General features: G+C 43.2%; 1 protein-coding gene across 1 annotated transcript in view; it reads right to left on the bottom strand.

Moving 5' to 3' along the window:
- CGRRF1 (cell growth regulator with ring finger domain 1) overlaps window positions 1-7,688 on the bottom strand; it is a 29,882-nt gene extending 22,194 nt beyond the window's left edge. Inside the window, exon 1 of the mRNA XM_082619285.1 lies at window positions 7,458-7,688. Coding sequence (XP_082475411.1) covers window positions 7,458-7,561 — 104 coding nt within the window. The 5' untranslated portion in view covers window positions 7,562-7,688. The remainder of the gene's footprint in view (window positions 1-7,457) is intronic.
- Window positions 7,689-18,651: the final 10,963 nt, after the last annotated feature.

Here is an 18,651-nt window from a genome sequence, read left to right as displayed (position 1 = left end):
CCTCAGAAAGTCTCCTTGTGTCACCTCCCACGTACTACCCTTTCCTTTTCTATGTTGACTTCAATTACTATAATTTAGTATATAATTATATAATTTACTATAATTTATAATTTAAATTATTATAATTTACCTGCTTTTGAACTTTCATATAAGTGGAAGCATGCTGTGTATACTTTTATTGTCTATTTTATCACATTATGTTGAAGATTCATTCTTGTATCTATACTTAGAGCATTTTTGTGGCTGTATAGTATTCTATTGTACAAACGTGCCGTAATCTGCTTACTCATTCTACTCTTAATGGACATTTAAGTTGTCCTCACATCTTGGCCATTATGAATAATGTTTATATGAACATTTTCATAAGAGGCTCTCAACGCACATACATGTACATGCATTTCTGTTAGGAATGGAATTTCTCGGCCATAAGGTCTGTGCTTCTTCAACTTTGGTGGATAATCTTAACAACTGCTCTATGTGGTAGTATCAATTTACACTCCACCAGCAATGAATGAGGGTTCCCCTTGCTCCATATCCTTGTCAAAACATTATTAGCCATCCTGGTAGGTGTGTGGTGGCACTGCATTATGGTTCTAATTTCTAATTTCCTGAATACTAATGAGGTTGAGCACTTTTTATGTTTATTGCTACTTGGATATCCTCTTTTGTGAAAGCCCTTTGAAATCCCTTCCCTGTTCTTCTACTGGTCTATTTTTCTTATTTATAGAAAATTCTTTATATGTTCTGAATACAAGCCCTTTATTGGATATATGTTCAGCTCTTCTACACCTTGCCTTTTCACATACATAATAGTATGGGGTTTTTTTGTTTGTTTGTTTTTTTACATAAATGGAGAATGCTTTTTGTGTGTGATTTATTTTTGGCTGTGTTGGGTCTTCGCTGCAGTGCACGGGCTTCTCTTTGTTTCGGAGCATGGGCTCTAGGCACACGGGCTTCAGTAGTTGTGGCATGAGGGCTCAGTAGTTGTGGCTTGCAGGCTCTAGAGCATAGGCTCAGTAGTTGTGGCACACGGGCTCAGTTGCTCCGAGGCATGTGGGATCTTCCCAGACCAGGGCTCGAACCCGTGTCCCCTGCATTGGCAGGCAGATTCTTAACCACTGCACCACCAGGGAAGTCCCATAATGGTATCTTTTGATGAACACGGTTCTTAATTTTAACACAAAAGTTATTAACCTTTTCCTTTAAGGTTAATGTTTTTGCTCTTTGGCTTTTCATTACTGCCTTATGTGAATTATGGCCTAACACTGCTACACTTCTGAATTACCATCTCAGACATTTTTGTATTCTTGTTCTCTTAGAGGAGTCAGCCAAGCATGGCTAGTGCAGCCAGCACTCAGTCAAGGCTCTGGGTCCTTATTTGACTTTGCCAGCCTTGCTCCCTTGATATCCTCATGCTTTGAAGGGAAAACAGGGGGTGAGTGGGATAGAGTTCACTGTGTAGCAGAGTGACATCATAGCCTGACCACACCTCTTGTCCTAAACATCACACTTTATGTAGTCTAAGATCATGTCAGCTGACACACTGATGACTCACGTTGAGCTTTCAGCCTAGAATAACCCTAAACCTTTTCACATACCTGACACATCGTGAACTTGCTCTTTTGCACAAAAATCCACAACTTTCACAGTTTAAACCTATTTGATGTGGACCAATATTTCTATCTTTAATGTATTACTCAAAAGCCAATATGCAGAAATGATTTGGAATAAGGTTAAATGCTAGAGACTGTCTAAAGAGCAATCCATAATTGGTGCTGCCAAATGGTTCTATAAAATGTTAATAAGTAGGGGATTCCCTGGTGGCGCAGTGGTTGAGAGTCCGCCTGCCGATCGATGCAGGGGACACGGGTTCATGCCCCGGTCCGGGAAGATCCCACATGCCGCAGAGCGGCTGGGCCCATGAGCCATAGCCACTGAGCCTGCGCGTCCAGAGCCTGTGCTCCGCAACGGGAGAGGCCACAACAGTGAGAGGCCCGCATACCACACACACACACACACAAAAAAATGTTAGTAAGTAGACTCTGTGATGTGTTTCTGGCCACCATCCTACATCTGGCCTTTTTCACATTTTTAGTCAAAAGCGTGAATAAAGACACTGATGCCCTGTGTATCAGATCATGGCTGATATGACATCAGAAGAAACAGTAAAATAGAAAATTGAGCAATTTTCTTTTCAATCAAATTCCATTTTTATCTTTTTCCACTCAAAGTCATTTTGGCAACTGTTAGCAATAGAATACCAACTAAATAAATGTTTCTTAACATTCATTACTTTCTCTTTTATATAAACTCAGCCTCCCACCCCTTTCTTTTCCATTAAGAGAATTTTCCATTCTCTTTACTGCTAAAATTTCATTCTTAATCCTCCTGGAATTTTCTATAATTCTGTTTTTTTCCCATTTCTAAAGTGTTTGTTGTACTTGTTCATACTGCTTAAACTTCCAGCACAGCAGTAATCTGGGAACTTCCAATTCTGTCCACAGTTTTTCATATTGCTGTACACTGTCCTACCCTGCACACACTTCCTAAGCTTCCACCCAGCAGCTGAATCAGAAGAAATGACCTCCTTGCCTTGTTGGAGTCTCACCAAGTCCCTCCTGAAAAAAATTTACTTTGAGGCTAAAGTGTCAAGCTCAGCAGTAAACAACTTTTATCACCCCTTCAGCCTTGAGTTCTAAAGTCAATTAGAAAACACACAGGCAGCTGTTAATCTGGGCGGGGGCGGGGATGGGGGGGAAGCTTCTCTCCTGTGCAATCTCCCAAAGTTGGCCTCACTTGGCTAGTTGGATACTGAGACTGGATCAGGATATAAAAAACATTCTTGGGGGAATCCTTGGTAGAGGAGGAGGGTTGTTTCTGGGCAAACTGATGTGCTAACAGACTTCGAGTAAATTACTCAATCTCTAAAATCCTGTGCCTTTAATTGTAAAAAGAAGGGTTAGAATAAGTTATTTTAAGGCCCTTTAAGGTTTGAAATGCCATTTCTAAGAGCTTTGTGTTTTCTTCTAGATTGTTCCAAGAAATTTCTTGCCAATAGAAGGGTCATACGTTTTGTACCCTAAGCAAATACAAAATAACGCTATATTCTTTCCCTAAGAAGGAATGTGTACCTCATCACACACACACAACCTACTGCATTCGACAAGTAAGATGAGAAACAGTCAAGGTCAGTGTATCAGGAAGGGTTGGCAGGAGACAGCTATTTGGACACAAAGATTTTAATATACAGAACTATTAAAGTACTGGAGGACTGAAAAGGCAAGAAGGGGACACTGAGGTACCCTAGCAAGAAGCAGTTATCCCTCCGAAGGCTAAGGAAACAAAAGGAAGAGTGGGGATTATTACAGTTTAGAAGCTGGGAGAAGGAATCCCCCAGAGCTGGACCCAGACTTTTCCAGTAGGAGTGCTGGCCAGCTGGTGCTCATATTTCTGAAGGAGTGCAATAAGGCTGTTTCTAGGTATGAGGAAAAACTGTAAACTAAAACAAACTGCTGTTACTCAGGCCAACTGTCACTGCCAGGATGATGCCAGTGCTGCAGGAATGTAGACCAGGAAAAGGAAGCAAACCGTTAACAGGAAGTCCAATCTTATTAAATATAGAGCACCTCTGAGTCCAAGTTTCAGTCAACCAAGTATGAGTTAACACTTTCGAGTTAGAAATTTTTTGAGAATACACCCAGATAAATAAATGTCATCCGCTCTATTGTTACAGTCTATCCTCCTTGGCCTAACCTACTTACGCTCCATTCTCACACATACTACCCACATTCGCAATGATATAAATTAGCAAACTTTTGGAATTCTTTTAGAGGCTAGGCTATTTCTGACTAGGTCAGATTTTTGTCCCTGTCCTGAGGAACATGAAGAGATCTGGGCCTCGTGGCAAAAGGTAATAGAGGTAGGTCTTGAGTATAAACACCCTTTGCAAAGCAACTGCCCTGGGAGAGGTTATTACAGGATCTTCAAGCAAGAGAAGGCTAGTTTTCTCAGACACAGAAAGCAGGCTGCTTCCACCAAGAAGGAAAGCTCAGAATGACTGGGGTTTCAAGATTCTCAGCTCTGCCCATTTAGATGTTGCCATTCCTAGTTTCAGGAAGCTACTCTTTTCTAGTCAGTGTCCTAAATGAGACATTGGCAAGGCTATGTAATTCTAATACCAGCACAAATAAAACTGTGTTCAATTTTTAGCTTTGTGGCATGAAGTAAAGTGCTATAACACCATAAAAACTCTTGATTCTCTAAGACTTGATCTGAGAGTTTAAAGACATGAGCTTGTCATTTCCTTTCTGTAAGTGTTAAGGCGCTTGGTCCCCCAAGGCACTTACTTCAGAAATCGTTTAATCTCAATCACACAAAGGTAGTAAGTTGATTAATTATGAGGCCAACACATGCCATGGATTACTAGAATCTTATTTCCCATTGGCAGGGAGCTAAAGAAATGACCAAACCCAAATCCCATCTTTGAAGCCCCTCACCCCGACCCAGGATCCCATTCTGAGTAACGATTTCTTATATATCAGTCCAGTCAAGAGACCAAAACCACACCAGTATTTTAACAGATAATTTAATGTAAAAAAATTGCTAACCAGATGTTGAAGAACTGAAAAGGCAAAAAGGGGACACTGAGCATCAAAGAAGTAGTAACAGTGGGAAGCAGCTATCACACCTAGGACAAGGAATAGAGCAAAGAGGATTACTACAGCTTAGAAATTTGGAGGAAAGACCCCCATGCACATGGGACTCAGATCTGAGGAAGGGATATTGAAATCTTTGAGGGGGTACAATGAGGCTGGTTCTAAGAGAGTGGAAAACTATAAACTGCGACCAACTGTTAATGCCAGGGTGAGGCACCATCACTATGGTGAGACAGAGGAGGACAAGAACCAAACAGGAAGCAGCAAGTCCTTTTGCCCTCCTCTAGCCTTCCACTCCCCTTCCCCTATAGGCAAAGCCTCATTGAGGCAGCAAGCTAGTAAAGAAGAAACGTGGTTTAGAGGTTCTGCCCCAGGCTCACAAAGCAGAGTATATAAGGGTGGTATGAAGCTTAGAGATGACAGTTTAATAATCTGCAGTCCAGAGGAAGCAGAGAGTAGCTGCAGAGTTAGGTTCACTGATTATTTGAAACTATTAAAGGATGTATATGGCATTTTGGTCTCCTTTCTGCACAGTGCCTGGTAAATAGCAAGAGCTTAATAAATGTAGCTATTAGAGCTCACAGAAACCATCACATAGTTAAATAGAGATACCATACTGCCGGTTGCATGATTCTCTGCTATTGCCACTGGGATTCCAACAACCAGGTGCTCCTGTTCTTTCTCCATTCCCACACAGTGCAAGTGGACAAGGGAAAAGTGGAAAGAAACGCAGAGCAGTACCGAGGTAAGAACCATGACAGAGAAAACAGATGACCAACTGAAATTATATTTGGGGAGGTTAGAAAAAATGACAAGCATAGTGAAAAAGCATAGTGGATTAATGGGTTTACCTTCTGCCTAGAGAACTATTAGATAGTTGATTTGATGAGATCTAGATGGTTTTCATTGTTTCTACTCAATGAATCTGTAGCCATGGCTTAGGGCAGCAAATAAACACTAGTAAAAAGGTTATTTAGATGGGCAAAGCTAACCCAGATGGAGAGAATGGGTGGGTTAGGCTCAAGATAACTGGTTAGGCCCAAATCAGGATGGAAGTGAGTGGCACTAACATGGTCTTGTGTCCTCAGCAGTGCTTAGTTCAGACTTTTGAAAGTTCTACAATTACCTGGGTTTCCACCCTTGTAAAAGTCATACTTAAATGGAGTGTTTAGATAATCATTAAGTTTTCAGACCAAGCCAAATTTGGCAGAGCCAGGATTTGAGCCTAAGTCTGTCTGACCCCAAAGTCTGTCTCTTAACCACCACAAACATGAGGTTCCTAACTACCCTTCACCCACAGATGCCACCATCATTATCAGTATGGTCTTCACTCATTTTCCTCTTACCAGTACTAAAGACGGACATCTGAGATACCTAATTAGTTGAATTAGGCCGACTGAAAATTAATTTTAAAATAATTAGGGCTATTGAAAATTAAAATTTAAGGATATAATGTAATTATCAACTAGTTACTTATTTTCCTTAATGGAGGAAAATTACACTCTTGAAGACAATAACACTAACACTATAGTCAATAAAAATCCTGTGTTAAGACAGCTTTTCTCACTTAGGCAACATCTTCCTAACTCCAATTACAAACTTTCTTGAAATAAACAATAGCAAGAAAGTCTGATGGGTCAAGAATAACAAATTGTGTAAAACTGGTCTTATTCTTCCCCCACCAACCAACAAGGAATTTTATGATCTACTGTTGATAGGGTGGAAAGCAGTGTGAAAACATTAAAACTTTACTTAGTTCTTAAAGATGGCATATTTTCAGAAATTGACCAGGGCTTGTGTCCTTTCTCTAACCTAATCACATATATGTGCTCAAAGGGTATTTTTAAACTCATTTTACACAGCCTGCTCTATTCGCTAGCGTGTCTTCTCTGACCCTCTGCTCATGTATTCTCTGAAATGCTTTCTATTCTCTACTATACACCTTTAACTCCATTTACTTTTCAAAATACTCATTCTTCAAAATCCAGCTCATGTCTCTCTCCTCAGTGGATGGGGCCTGTAAGATGGTTTCAAATAGCTGTATTTTTAAGGCTTCCCTAAACATGATACAATGGCATCTCCTCAAGAGAGAAATTTTAGAATTTCTGAGCTAGAATTGCTCAGGGATGAGCTAACAGTCTACTCTCCTTGTCTCCAATAGGTAAAGTGCCCTTACCCCTTAGTGTAACTTATCTCTAAGGTCTCTTCCAGCTCTAAAATTATGTCTTTATGGTTCTATCGATCTAAATATTCCTTCAAAAGGTGTGAAATATGTGTAGAAACCATTAAATTCTCAAACGGTAACAGAGTTCAGTCAGTTATAACTTACACTGTAAGATCTGAGGCCAAGTGCTCAGTTCAGGTCAGAACAACGATCAGCTCGGTTTACTGTCCACGTCTGTGGACTGTACCGCGGATGACGGGTTCACTCCGGGCACACAGTAGGCCCCAATTCCGGACAGAAGCCTGTTGTACAACCTCTCTATCCTAACACCAAGACCTGGCCTTTACTGGTTGCTTTATCGTCTAGAAACAAAGCTGGGTAAAATACCTCAATCCGGCACCACCCCCAGATGCGCGCAGCGACGGGGACCGGACGATGATGCGGAGCAGTGATGCAGGTGCGGTGTCCACCTTGTTTTCCTCCCTGAGCCAGTCGGAGTCCTCGGCACCGGCTCTCTGGCAGCCCCAGGTGCCCCAATCCAGCAGCCACCCAGCTCCTCTGCCCCCAGTTGCCCGCCGCGACCCCACTCCCTGGTTGTCCGCCCCGTCGTCCCTTGCCCCTGGCCCTGGGGCACTTACCATCCCAACACCAGGCCGGTGGTCACGATGAAGCAGGTAAAGACCACCGCGATGTAGAAAAGCGGCGAGTACTCGTAGAGCGTTACTAGAAACACCGCAGCCATCGGAGTCTCCTAAGCTGAGCCGGGCTCCAGCCGCTGAGCCCAGTCTAACCCAGCCGGGCCCTCTCGGCCAGGGTAAAAGCTACTACGGTGCCCCGGAGCGGACAAACTTTGTAGATCCGCACTAGCCTGGAGCTCCGGCAGACTGGATAGGGGTAGCCTCGCGGGCTGCGGGAGCCTGCGTGCCAATCACGAGGCGGCCTGCAGGGCTCACCCCGCCCCTCCCGCTCCCGTCCAGGGTTATTGGCTTCGCAGAGGGGCGGGGCCCCGACTCGCACCGCCCCCGGCTCACGGGCTTGGTGTCCGGCGAGCGTCTTATTTCGTGGTCTGTCCCAGCGGTCTGCGCTTGTCTGCGGCAAAGTCTGAATAGATGTTGGTGCCAACCCCGCCCAAGACTCAGGTAGTGTTTTCTGATGCCAGAGAGAGGAGGCACAGTCCGAAATCCACGTCCAGAGTCAAAATCCTGAGATCCTGCCTATTAGATCTGAGGCGGTTGTGGGAGGAAGAGGGCGGCCGGCATCTTAAGTTCTACAAAGTAAAATAACCCCACACCTACTCTTGTTTTATCTACAAAACTTACAAATAGGCACTGTACGAAACACCAAAAAGAGTCTCACAAGCAGTTTATAGGAGCCTTGTCAGCCTTTTCAAGTTGGATGTAATGCTAGAGGAAAATTAGCATTGGGTGTCAAGCTTCTCAGAAATATTTAATCAACTGTTCTCCCATATCCCTTTCTTTTTTTCCTCCCCTATACCCCTCAAATTAGAATTAGATATTTGAATTTTTTTGTATTAATTTTCACTTTAATAATAATTTTAAATACGTATTATGTGTATGTGTATATATGTGCATATATATACATATACATATATACAGTTGACCCTTGAACAACGCAGGTTTGAACTGCATAAGGTCCATTTATAGGTGGATATTTTTCAATAGTAAATACTATAGTACTACACGGTCTGTGGTTGGTTGAATCCGTGGTTGAGGTATCGCAGATACCAGCTAAAGTTATACCCGTCTCTCTCAACACTTCCTTTGAGATCTCATGGGTTTGCGTTTGATCCCAAGGCCACACCTAGCTGCCACGGAGTCAGGCAAACGCAGCATCCCCGCTACAGATCAGGGATTTGTTACCACGGAAGAAAGGGACAAAGGACCTAGAGATAGATAACTAGTAGTCCCTCCACACTCCCAAATCACCAGTAAAATTACTGTTGGAGGAAGATGAGCTAAATTTGTCCTGTGGCTTCACTTATCCTTTGGTGAATGACAATGTATTGGGTATTCTCTGGAGAGGTACTGTGTGAGAAGCTTGGTTCAACAACATAATTTTTTAAATTAATTAATTAATTTGTTTATTTTTGGCTGCATTGGGTCTTCGTTGCTAAGCACGGGCTTTCTCTAGTTGCGGTGAGTGGGGGCTACTCTTCGTTGTGGTGCGCAGGCTTCTCATTAAGGAGGCTTCTCTTGTCCAACAACGTAATTTTTAATGGCTACATATAGGATTTGTGAACTTATGTAGTTTATTTAATCGGCCCTCAATTGTTGGACTTTTTTTTTTTTTTTGCGGTACGCGGGCCTCTCACTGTTGTGGCCTCTTCCGTTGCGGAGCACAGGCTCCGGACGCGCAGGCTCAGCGGCCATGGCTCACAGGCCCAGCCGCTCCGCGGCATGTGGGATCTTCCCGGACCGGGGCACGAACCTGTGTCCCCTGCATCTGCAAGCGGACTCTCAACCACTGCGCCACCAGGGAAGCCCTGGACATTTTTTATTATTATTATTAAAAACAACACTGCAGTGACATTCTTAAAGCTAAATAATTTCCTTGGGATAAATTTCTAGAGGTGGAACTTTTGGTTCAAAAAGTATGTATGTCTTAAGCCTTTGAAGAAACACCGTTCTCCAGAAATGTTGTACCAATTTATGTTCCCTCCGCTTTATCCTCGGTTTTGTCATCATTTGATATTGTCACTAAACAAAATCTTGGCTAATGTGAAAGGCAATTTTATTTCAATAAACAATAAAGAATTTTCATAATGAAAACAAAAAGGTAAGGAGTTCCAAGTGAAAGTGGTATATTAAACATATGCCTGTAAGTTTGCTCTCTCCCAAAACTCCACTAAAACTACATCAAAGGGATTTAAAAAATAAATCAACAAAAACAAGAAGAACAGGAAATAAAATAACAGCAGCAACATATTGGAAGATGGAAAACAGATGAACAAGGATAATTCACTAGCCAGGCTATTAAAGCCAAATCCCAAACCAGCAGTGGAGAAATAGACCCAACCTGACTCACACCAAAGAATTCTCAGAAAAAAGAACAGGAACTGACACAAATTTAACACAAGCCCTTATTTTCCACTTGGATAACTGCTACAACCATTGAAACTTGTAACTTTATTTCCAACATAGATTCTTTCTAGTACATTCTACACAGTGCTGGCAAACTTTTTTTTAACACACATATATATTTTTAAACAGGTCGTATTTCACTCCACTGCCAAAAATTCTTGGTTGTCATGCTATATGTCCTTGAGAAGGAAGTTCCAAGTTCCTTATTTAGCATACCCATCTCTCCATGACCCAGCTCCCACTTACCTCTTACTTATTCATTCAGAAAATGTTTATTGAGGGTCAGATATGTGCCAGACACTGTAGAAAGCAATAGGGTTACAATAATAAGCAAAAACTGACACATTTCTGTTCTCATGGAGTTTATCATCTAATGGAAAAGACAAACATTAACCAAAGAATCTTGAACAAAATATAAAGGCAAAATTATAACTACTATTAAAAATAGGTACATGGGGCTTCCCTGGTGGTGCAGTGGTTGAGAGTCCGCCTGCTGATGCAGGGGACACGGGTTTGTGCCCCAGTCCGGGAAGATCCCACATGCCGCAGAGCGGCTGGGCCCGTGAGCCATGGCTGCTGAGCCTGCGCGTCCAGAGCCTGTGCCCTGCAACGGGAGAGGCCACAACAGTGTGAGGCCCGTGTACCACAAAAACAAAACAAAACAAAACAAAACAAAAGGTACATGGAGCTATGAGAGTAAATAATGAGGAAATGGGGAATATAAGGAAGATCAAGGAAGGCTTCCCTAAAGAACAGATGGTTGACCTGAGAGCTGATGCAGAGAGGTTTACCAGACAAAGGGACAGGATGGGACAAAAAGCATTTAGGTCAGAAGCTACAGCATGAGCAAAGCCCCTGTGGTGGGAAAATCATAGCATACCTGAGAAAATGAAAGGCCAGCATGGAGAGGGAGGAGGAACATGCTATGAGATGAAAATGGAGACATAGGTAGGGCCCAGATTATACACGAGTCTTGCCATTTTAACTACTCAAATAACCTAAGAACAGTGAGAAGCCACTGATATGACCGAAGAAGAGAGTTTTATGGACTGAATTGTGTCCCCCCGCTCAAAATTTGTATGTTGAGGCCTTAATCCCACAATGTGACTGTATTTGAAGATAGGGCCTTTAAGTAAGTAATGAAGGTTAAGTGAAGTCATAAGGGTGGGATCCTAATCTAATAGGACTCGTGTACTTATTTAAAAAAAAAAAAAAGACAAGACACCAGAGATTGCTCTCTGTGTGCACGTTTGTACAGAGAAAAAGCCATATGAGGACACAGCAAGAAAGCAGGTGTCTAAAAACCACGGAAGAGAATTCTCTCCAGAAAGACTGCTGGCACCTTGATGTTGGGCTTCTGGCCTCCAGAACTATGAGAAAATTTCTATTGTTTTAGCCACCCAGTCTGTGGTATTCTATTATGGCAGCCCAGGCAGACTAATATAGGGAGCGACATTCTATTTGCATTTTAAATCAATCACTTTAGCTATTGTGTAGAAAACTTATCGGAAGGAGGCTGGGATGGATATAAGTGAATATGGAGATACCAATTAATAGATTCTTTCAAAAGTCCAGAGAAGAAATATTGGTAACTCTGATTAGGAAAGTGATGAGGACTTGCAGCGAAGTGGATTATTAGTTAGAACTGATTTCAACTGTGAGTGACTAAATAAATAAATAAATAACAGTATCTTACTTGAGATAGAAGTTTATTTCTCTTTCAGGTGAAAATCCAGAAGTAGGTAATGCAGGACTGATACAATGTTTCACAGTGCAAGGGACCCAGGCTTCTATTTTGCTCCACTATGTGTAGCCCCCATTCCTAAGGTCACCTCATGGTCCAAGATACCTGCTGCAGCTCCAGCCACCATGTCCAGATTCCTGCTAGCAAGAGGGAGGAAAAAGAGGAAGAATGAGACACCATTTCAATTTAAGGAAACTCTAAGGATATACGACACATTCTGTTGGCCAAAATTTAACTGGAAGGAAGGCTGGAAAATACAGTCTTTGTTCAGGGTGGCTGTGTGTCCAGCTAAAACTAGAAGGCTCTATTACTTACAGAAGGAGGAAACAGAGTTTGAAGGAGAGAACTCTTGTCACAGAAGAAGTATACAGGACCTAATGATGCATTGGACATGGGGCATGAGAGTAGCAGGAGTTGAAGTTTCTGGCTTCTTCTACCAGATGAGTGGATGTAGCTGTCATTCACTGAAATTAGACCCTAAATCTCCAATCTCTCACCACTCATCCCTGTTCCCCTTCCCTCATTCCCTCCAAATACAAATCTTAGACCTATTGAATTACCAGTCTTCTAAAATACATTAGAGATGCAGGTATGTGAGGCCTGAAGCACATACCATTTGCGGGGCCCATTCTAGGAGGGTGAATACAAAATCACAAATACAAAATTAACTGTAAGGCCTTGGAAGGGGCCTATGCAAGCAAGTGGCCCCCAAACTTAAACTTCATTCACTTTAGGGTGCTTTAAGCCTCACCTTTACTTTAGGTATCACCAAGAACAAAATTGTAAGATGCCACGATTGCTAGCTGCATCCTGATTTCAGAGAAGTTAAAGTGTTGGGAGGAAATGAATTTTGAAATCAGTGAAAGAAACTATTTGCAGATTTCAGAATTGGCCATTGTATTAGTCAGGGTTCTCCAGAGAGGGAGGGGGAGAAGGAGAGGGAGAGAGGGATTCCCACAGTCAGTTCAGCCGTCTATAAGCTGGAGGGCCAGCGAAGCTGGTCGAGTAATCCAGCGAAGCTGGAGGGCAGAAGACCACTGTGCCAGCTCAAGCAGGCAATCAGGAAGAAAAAGGGGGCGGGGTGGGGGGCGATATCCTTCCTCTGCCTTTTGTTCTCTTCAGGCCCTCAACGGATTGGGTGATGCCCACCCACATTGGGGAGGGATATCTACTTTGCCAAGTGCACTGATTCAGTGCTCTTCTCATCCAGAGACACCCTCACAGACATACCCAGATGTAATGTTTCATCTGAGCAATATGTGGAGAAGTCAACACATCAAATCAGTCATCACAGCTCTGTACATAGGCTCTTCCCTTTGCCTGAAAAGCCCTTCTTCTTTCCTCTTCCCTCTCCCGGCGAACTTTTAGCCATTCTTAAGACTCAGCTCTGAAGTTCCCTTCTCTGGGAAGCCTTCCTAGACACTTCCCAACTCTTGGAGAGATGCCTCTCCCATAGCACCCAATGTGGATCTATATGGGGTCCCCCTGACCTTGGTGAAAGCATCTGCTCACTAGTCCATCTGGCCTACAGGTCCCCAGCTCCCTGCAGGCAAGAATGACACCTAATGGATGTGTGTGCCACCAGCACCTAGCTTATGTCTTGTAGCCCCTCAACACCTGTTTACAGAAGAAGGAGAGGGATAGTGGGAGGGGGTTCTTCTCCAGAAAGTAACCTGGCAGCACAAAATACCTTATTAGGCTAAAAAAAGAGTAACTCTCACATAAAAGGAAAGAATGGCTCTTCTTTATTATCTATAACTGATGTAATTTTGCTCTAGAATAACCACCCCACTGAATAGTGGAAGGGTGAAAGGGAGAGGACAATGGGAGCTTAAACTTATCAGTTAAAGTTATCTTAGTCTCTTCAAGTTTAACTGCCCCCCCTTTTTTTTTTGCAGTACGTGAGCCTCTCACTGTTGTGGCCTCTCCCGTTGTGGAGCACAGGCTCCGGACGCGCAGGCTTAGCGGCCATGGCTCACGGGCCCAGCCGCTCCGTGGTATGTGGGATCCTCCCGGACCGGGGCACGAACCCGTGTCCCCTGCATCGGCAGGCGGACTCTCAACCACTGCGCCACCAGGGAAGCCCCCCGCCCAAGCCCCTTCTTCTTCCCACGCTGCTCCAGATCAGAAGGGAGACTTTCTCTCCTTCCTACCCTCAGCAGGTACTTTCCTTATGTCATAGCCTCAGTTTTCTCTACCATATGGCATATATCAAATGCCACTTTTAATTTTGCCAAGGTCTGGATTTTCAAATGTTAATGGAGCTTTACAATTTTATAAAACCTTTCTCCCTTGGTAGTGTCTGGCTTTTTCAAGACTACTGTGTTTCTTGGGATTCAAAAATCCTATTTTAGTAGTCAAAAGCTGCTTGCTTTCTTTTGCATTCCTGACATCACGGTTCTGTTTATCCTTTGAGGCTAATAGATACTTCTGGGTGACCAAGGAGAAGGTCTCATTAGAAATGCTAAAAATATTAACATGTTTTTAAAAATTATTTCTTTTATACATTTTTCTTGGAGCTGCCAATCCCTTCATTCATTTTATATGGACTTTCTATCTCCCACATTATTTCCTGGAAGGTCAAATTTATCTCTGTTTTGGAGACACCAAGAGGAATATGATAAGCATCATGACTTTGAGTTTCAAACTTTGAGACAATCACTGCACAACAGAATTGAATGAATGTGCAATTTAGGTATGATCTCATAGATGACAGGAACTGTGAAAAATCTTATAGTCCTTTGGCAGAACCTAACCTTTTGTAGCCCATCGAACTTCCAAGTCCCTCTAGTAAAAAAAACTTTCATGGTCTTCGATGTTGGGCTTTTGTCATCTGTATGTACTAAGTGTTAGGAGCCCACCTGAAGCCTGCTCCAACTGAGCCGACACTGATGACTAATGTGGTGCTTAGTCTGTGGCCCAAAGCTTAAGGCATTCACCTAGAACAGCCATTCTCAACTGGGGGTGAATCCTCACTTTTGGGCCCTGACACCATTTGACAATGTCTGGCCACATTTTGGTTGAGGGGCTACTAGTGTCTAGTGGGTAGAGGACAGGGTTGCTGCAAAACACTCCCCAATGCCCAGCACAGCCTACCCACCACAGGGAATTATCCAACTCCATATGTCAATATTTCTGAAGTTGAGAAACCCTTATACAGAAAATTCTTAGTAGTTCTAAGAATTTTTTAGAACTTAGGGCACTTCTTAGGGCACTTCTCACCAAATCACTGTTTCCACCTTGGTCCAGGCCATGTATTCCCTGGATTACTACAATAGTCTCCTGGCTGGTTTCCTTGCTTCTCTATTTCCCACAGTTGGTTCTTCTTCTTCTTTTTTTTTTTTTACTTTTTAAAAATTTAATTTTTAATTTAAATACAGAAATATTCATTATGTCTGGTGTACAGTTCCTATCACCACAACCAGGATACAGAATGGCAGCTCAATTTGCAACGTCTTTACTATGCTGTTTGGGTCTGTTCATCACATGAGCCACTCTGGGCTTAATCTGAGTCTTGGCAGTGGTTTATCTTGTAGTTAAGCTCTCAAAGTCTTTGCCATGCTCCTGGGGGTGTGTTCTGCACATATGGAACTTGGGTATGTGCCCAGTGTCAATCCCAGTCTCTCCTCTTCAGGATTTCCTCTACACCCTCTGACTCCCAGAGACCCCTTTCCCCGTTCTTCTGGCCTGAAAGATGGGGAGCTTCCAGAATATTTGCCCTCTACACTGCTGTGTCAGTCTGCGTGACTGAGCCTGTCCTTCAGGTAAAGTGACAAGAGAAAAGGGAGAAAAAAAATAATTGGGATACCGCCATCAATTTTTGTATAACAGGGACCTTTTTCCAAATTCCTCTATGCAGAAAAATGGATTTTCTCTCACGTTTTAGGTGCTTGAGCCCCTGCCCTACTGTAACAGTGCCAACTTGATTGGTGTTGCCCTCAGGGCAGGGCTAGGAGAAGAAAAAGGGAGTTTCCTTCTACACTCTCCTTTCCCAGGGGCCCCTTTTCGCCATCCCCAGGCTAGAAGGGTTCCTTTTGGAGGTTTTGCTGTCGCTGCTTTGCTGATTCAGACCACTCTCAAGTCAGGCAGTAAAGGAGGAAAAAGAACTAGAAAACTTACCAGCACAATACCAGTCATTTGTCAAGTTCTGAGTTCCTGCTGTGTAAGGCCTAAAATTAAGGTGTAATATTATGTGTTGCCTTGATATCTGGTGAAATCGGGAACGACCTAACTGTGAGTTTCTATCCCCACTCCTCTCCCACGGACAAGGTCCCCTAGCCAAATAACCCTCCTTATCAAGGGGACCAGGCACAGTGCCTGCTTATCCCTGAGTACTGGGTTTCAGTTTCCTTCCAGCTCCTGGAATTATTCAAATAAGCCAGTCACATCCTCCTGCAGGACCAGGGGGCACCTCACCCTCTTGATGCTACAAAGCCTGCCCCCCACAGCCTCTACTTGTTCACTCTGTTCCCCAGGGCATGACATTTGGTGTTCCCCTCCCCCAGACTGTGAGTGTATGTGACTAAAAAACTGCTGTCAATTTCACCTGTCCAGTATTGGGTGTTGTGTGTTCAGCCATCTCCATAATCCTAGGGAGAGAATCCCTCCCTCACAAACAGGATGAAGAAGAGGTGATCAAAACACTTCCTTTCTCAATCCACTAGCTATTTTGCTATTATTTACTCTTCAGAGTCCTCTGGTAGTTGTTTTTGATATTCTCTCCAGAGCTTTTAGTTGTAATTAATGGGAGAGAAAGACTGCAACTTACTTCATCTTGGCTGGCTCTGGAAGTCACTTTATCCCTACAGTCTAACACAACAGAAGGATCCTTTTAGAAGGACACTGAAGTCAGAATGATTCTGCTAGGGGCTTCCCTGGTGGCGCAGTGCTTAAGAATCCACCTGCCAATGCAGGGGACACGGGTTTGAGCTCTGGTCCGGGAAGATCACACATGCCACAAAGCAACTAAGCCCCTGCGCCACAACTACTGACCCTGTGCTCTAGAGCCCGCAAGCCACAACTACTGAGCCCGCGTGCCACACCTACTGAAGCCCGCGTGCCTCGAGCCCATGTTCTGCAACAAGAGAAGCCACCGCAACGAAAAGTAGCCCCAGCTCACCGCAACTAGAGAAAGCCCACGCGCAGCAACGAAGACCCAAAGCAGCCAAAAATAAATAGATTAAAAATATAAATTAATTTTTTTAAATTGTTAAAAAGAATGATTCTGCTAAAATGCATAACAGGTCATGTCACTCCCCTGCTCAATCTCTCCAAGGGCATGCCCTTGTGATGATTTCCAAGGCTGTACAGAATCCAGCCCTCTAATCCCTCTGACCACGCCTACAACTCACTCCAGTCATTTGACTGCTGTTTTGTCCCCTGTAACAACATGCATGCTTCTGCCTCAGGGCCTTTACAGTGCTATTCCCTCTGTGTGGGATGTTCCTCCAGATATCAACATGCCTAATCCCCACAGTTTCAAATCTTTGTTCAGACATGACCTTCCTAGTGAAGACTAGGACGACTTCCCTATTTAAAATAAAAATCCCTCATACCCTGCACTCCCAATCTCCCTTTTCCAATTCTTTCCCCCAGCACAGTTCACCTTCTAACTTATAATATTTACTAATTTACTGTGCTATTGTCTGTTATCTCCCCCGCCCCCCATTAGAATGTTAGTTCTAGGATGGTAGGGATTTTAGTCTGTTTTGGATCTTGGCACCAGGACAGAGCCAATGGGTCCTCAATAACTATTTGTTGCCTGAATGAATATGTAAATAATAGAAACACTTTAGCATGGCTGCCAATACAGAGAATGGAGGACTTAGAAAAATTCAGGCCAGAAAAGATTATTCTAATTCTGATCTTCCCTCGATTTTTAATTAGAATACTCCTTTCCTTTCGACCCTGATCTTGTCTTGACGTCAAATGCTTCCCTGAGATAAAACACATTTCAATGACCTCAACACAGCTTAGTATTTATAGGTTCTTGGGTTTTTAATAGGGGCTACCCAGGCAGAAAAGTGATAGAAAACAGTTAGAACTTTTCCCCCTCAGAATAACCCAAGCCCGAACAGCATTCCCAAACCTCATTTAAAATAGATGTAATTTTTTTTCCTGGTTCAAAGAATATTCTACAGACTGAGTTCAAGTAAAATTTCTGTACATAGTCTGTATTCATTTTACACCTCCCACATAATAAAATAAATCACATTTTCATCATTGTCCTTTTCTTGTCAGTGTACTACTCTGCCCAACCTCTCTGGGTCTAACATGAGACCAGCCCATTTCATAGCCATTAACATTTAGGAAACATTAAAAGAACAACATGAAAGAGGAAAACAATGGCTTTACTATTTACCAGATGAAATGTCATGCATCTAAATGTTAATTTTCTCACTTTTCCCTCCAATTCCTCCTGTAGGTGGAGAGAAGAGATGGGAAAAGATGGGGGTGGGGGAGAATCTTTGTGAAAGTCTAATATAACGGGGCTTCCCTGGTGGCGCAGTGGTTGAGAATCTGCCTGCCAGTGCAGGGGATATGGGTTCGAGCCCTGGTCTGGGAGGATCCCACATGCCGCGGAGCAACTGGGCCTGTGAGCCACAACTACTGAGCCTGCGCGTCCGGAGCCTGTGCTCCGCAACAAGAGAGGCCGCGACAGTGAGAGGCCCGTGCACCACGATGAAGAGTGGCCCCCGCTTGCCGCAACTAGAGAAAGCCCTCACACAGAAACGAAGACCCAACACAGCCAAAAAAAAAAAAAAAAAAAAAAGTCTAATATAACTGTTCATGGACCAGTAAAAATCATTTTCTCTTCCACCATTTCTTATATGGTACTACCTGTCAAATTTACCAGTTCCCTTGTCATAGTAAAAAGTACTGGGGCTTGGGGGCAGATCACTAAGAGAATGTAGTTGAGCTGTGGAATTTCTTATAGCTAATCCTTCTAGTTTTCTAACTTATGAGAAAACATAGGTATCGTTTCAA

Source organism: Mesoplodon mirus, assembly GCF_964341445.2.
Source record: "Mesoplodon mirus genome assembly, chromosome: 4".
NCBI lineage: Eukaryota > Metazoa > Chordata > Mammalia > Artiodactyla > Ziphiidae > Mesoplodon > Mesoplodon mirus.
This window is presented reverse-complemented; position numbering and strand designations above follow the sequence as displayed.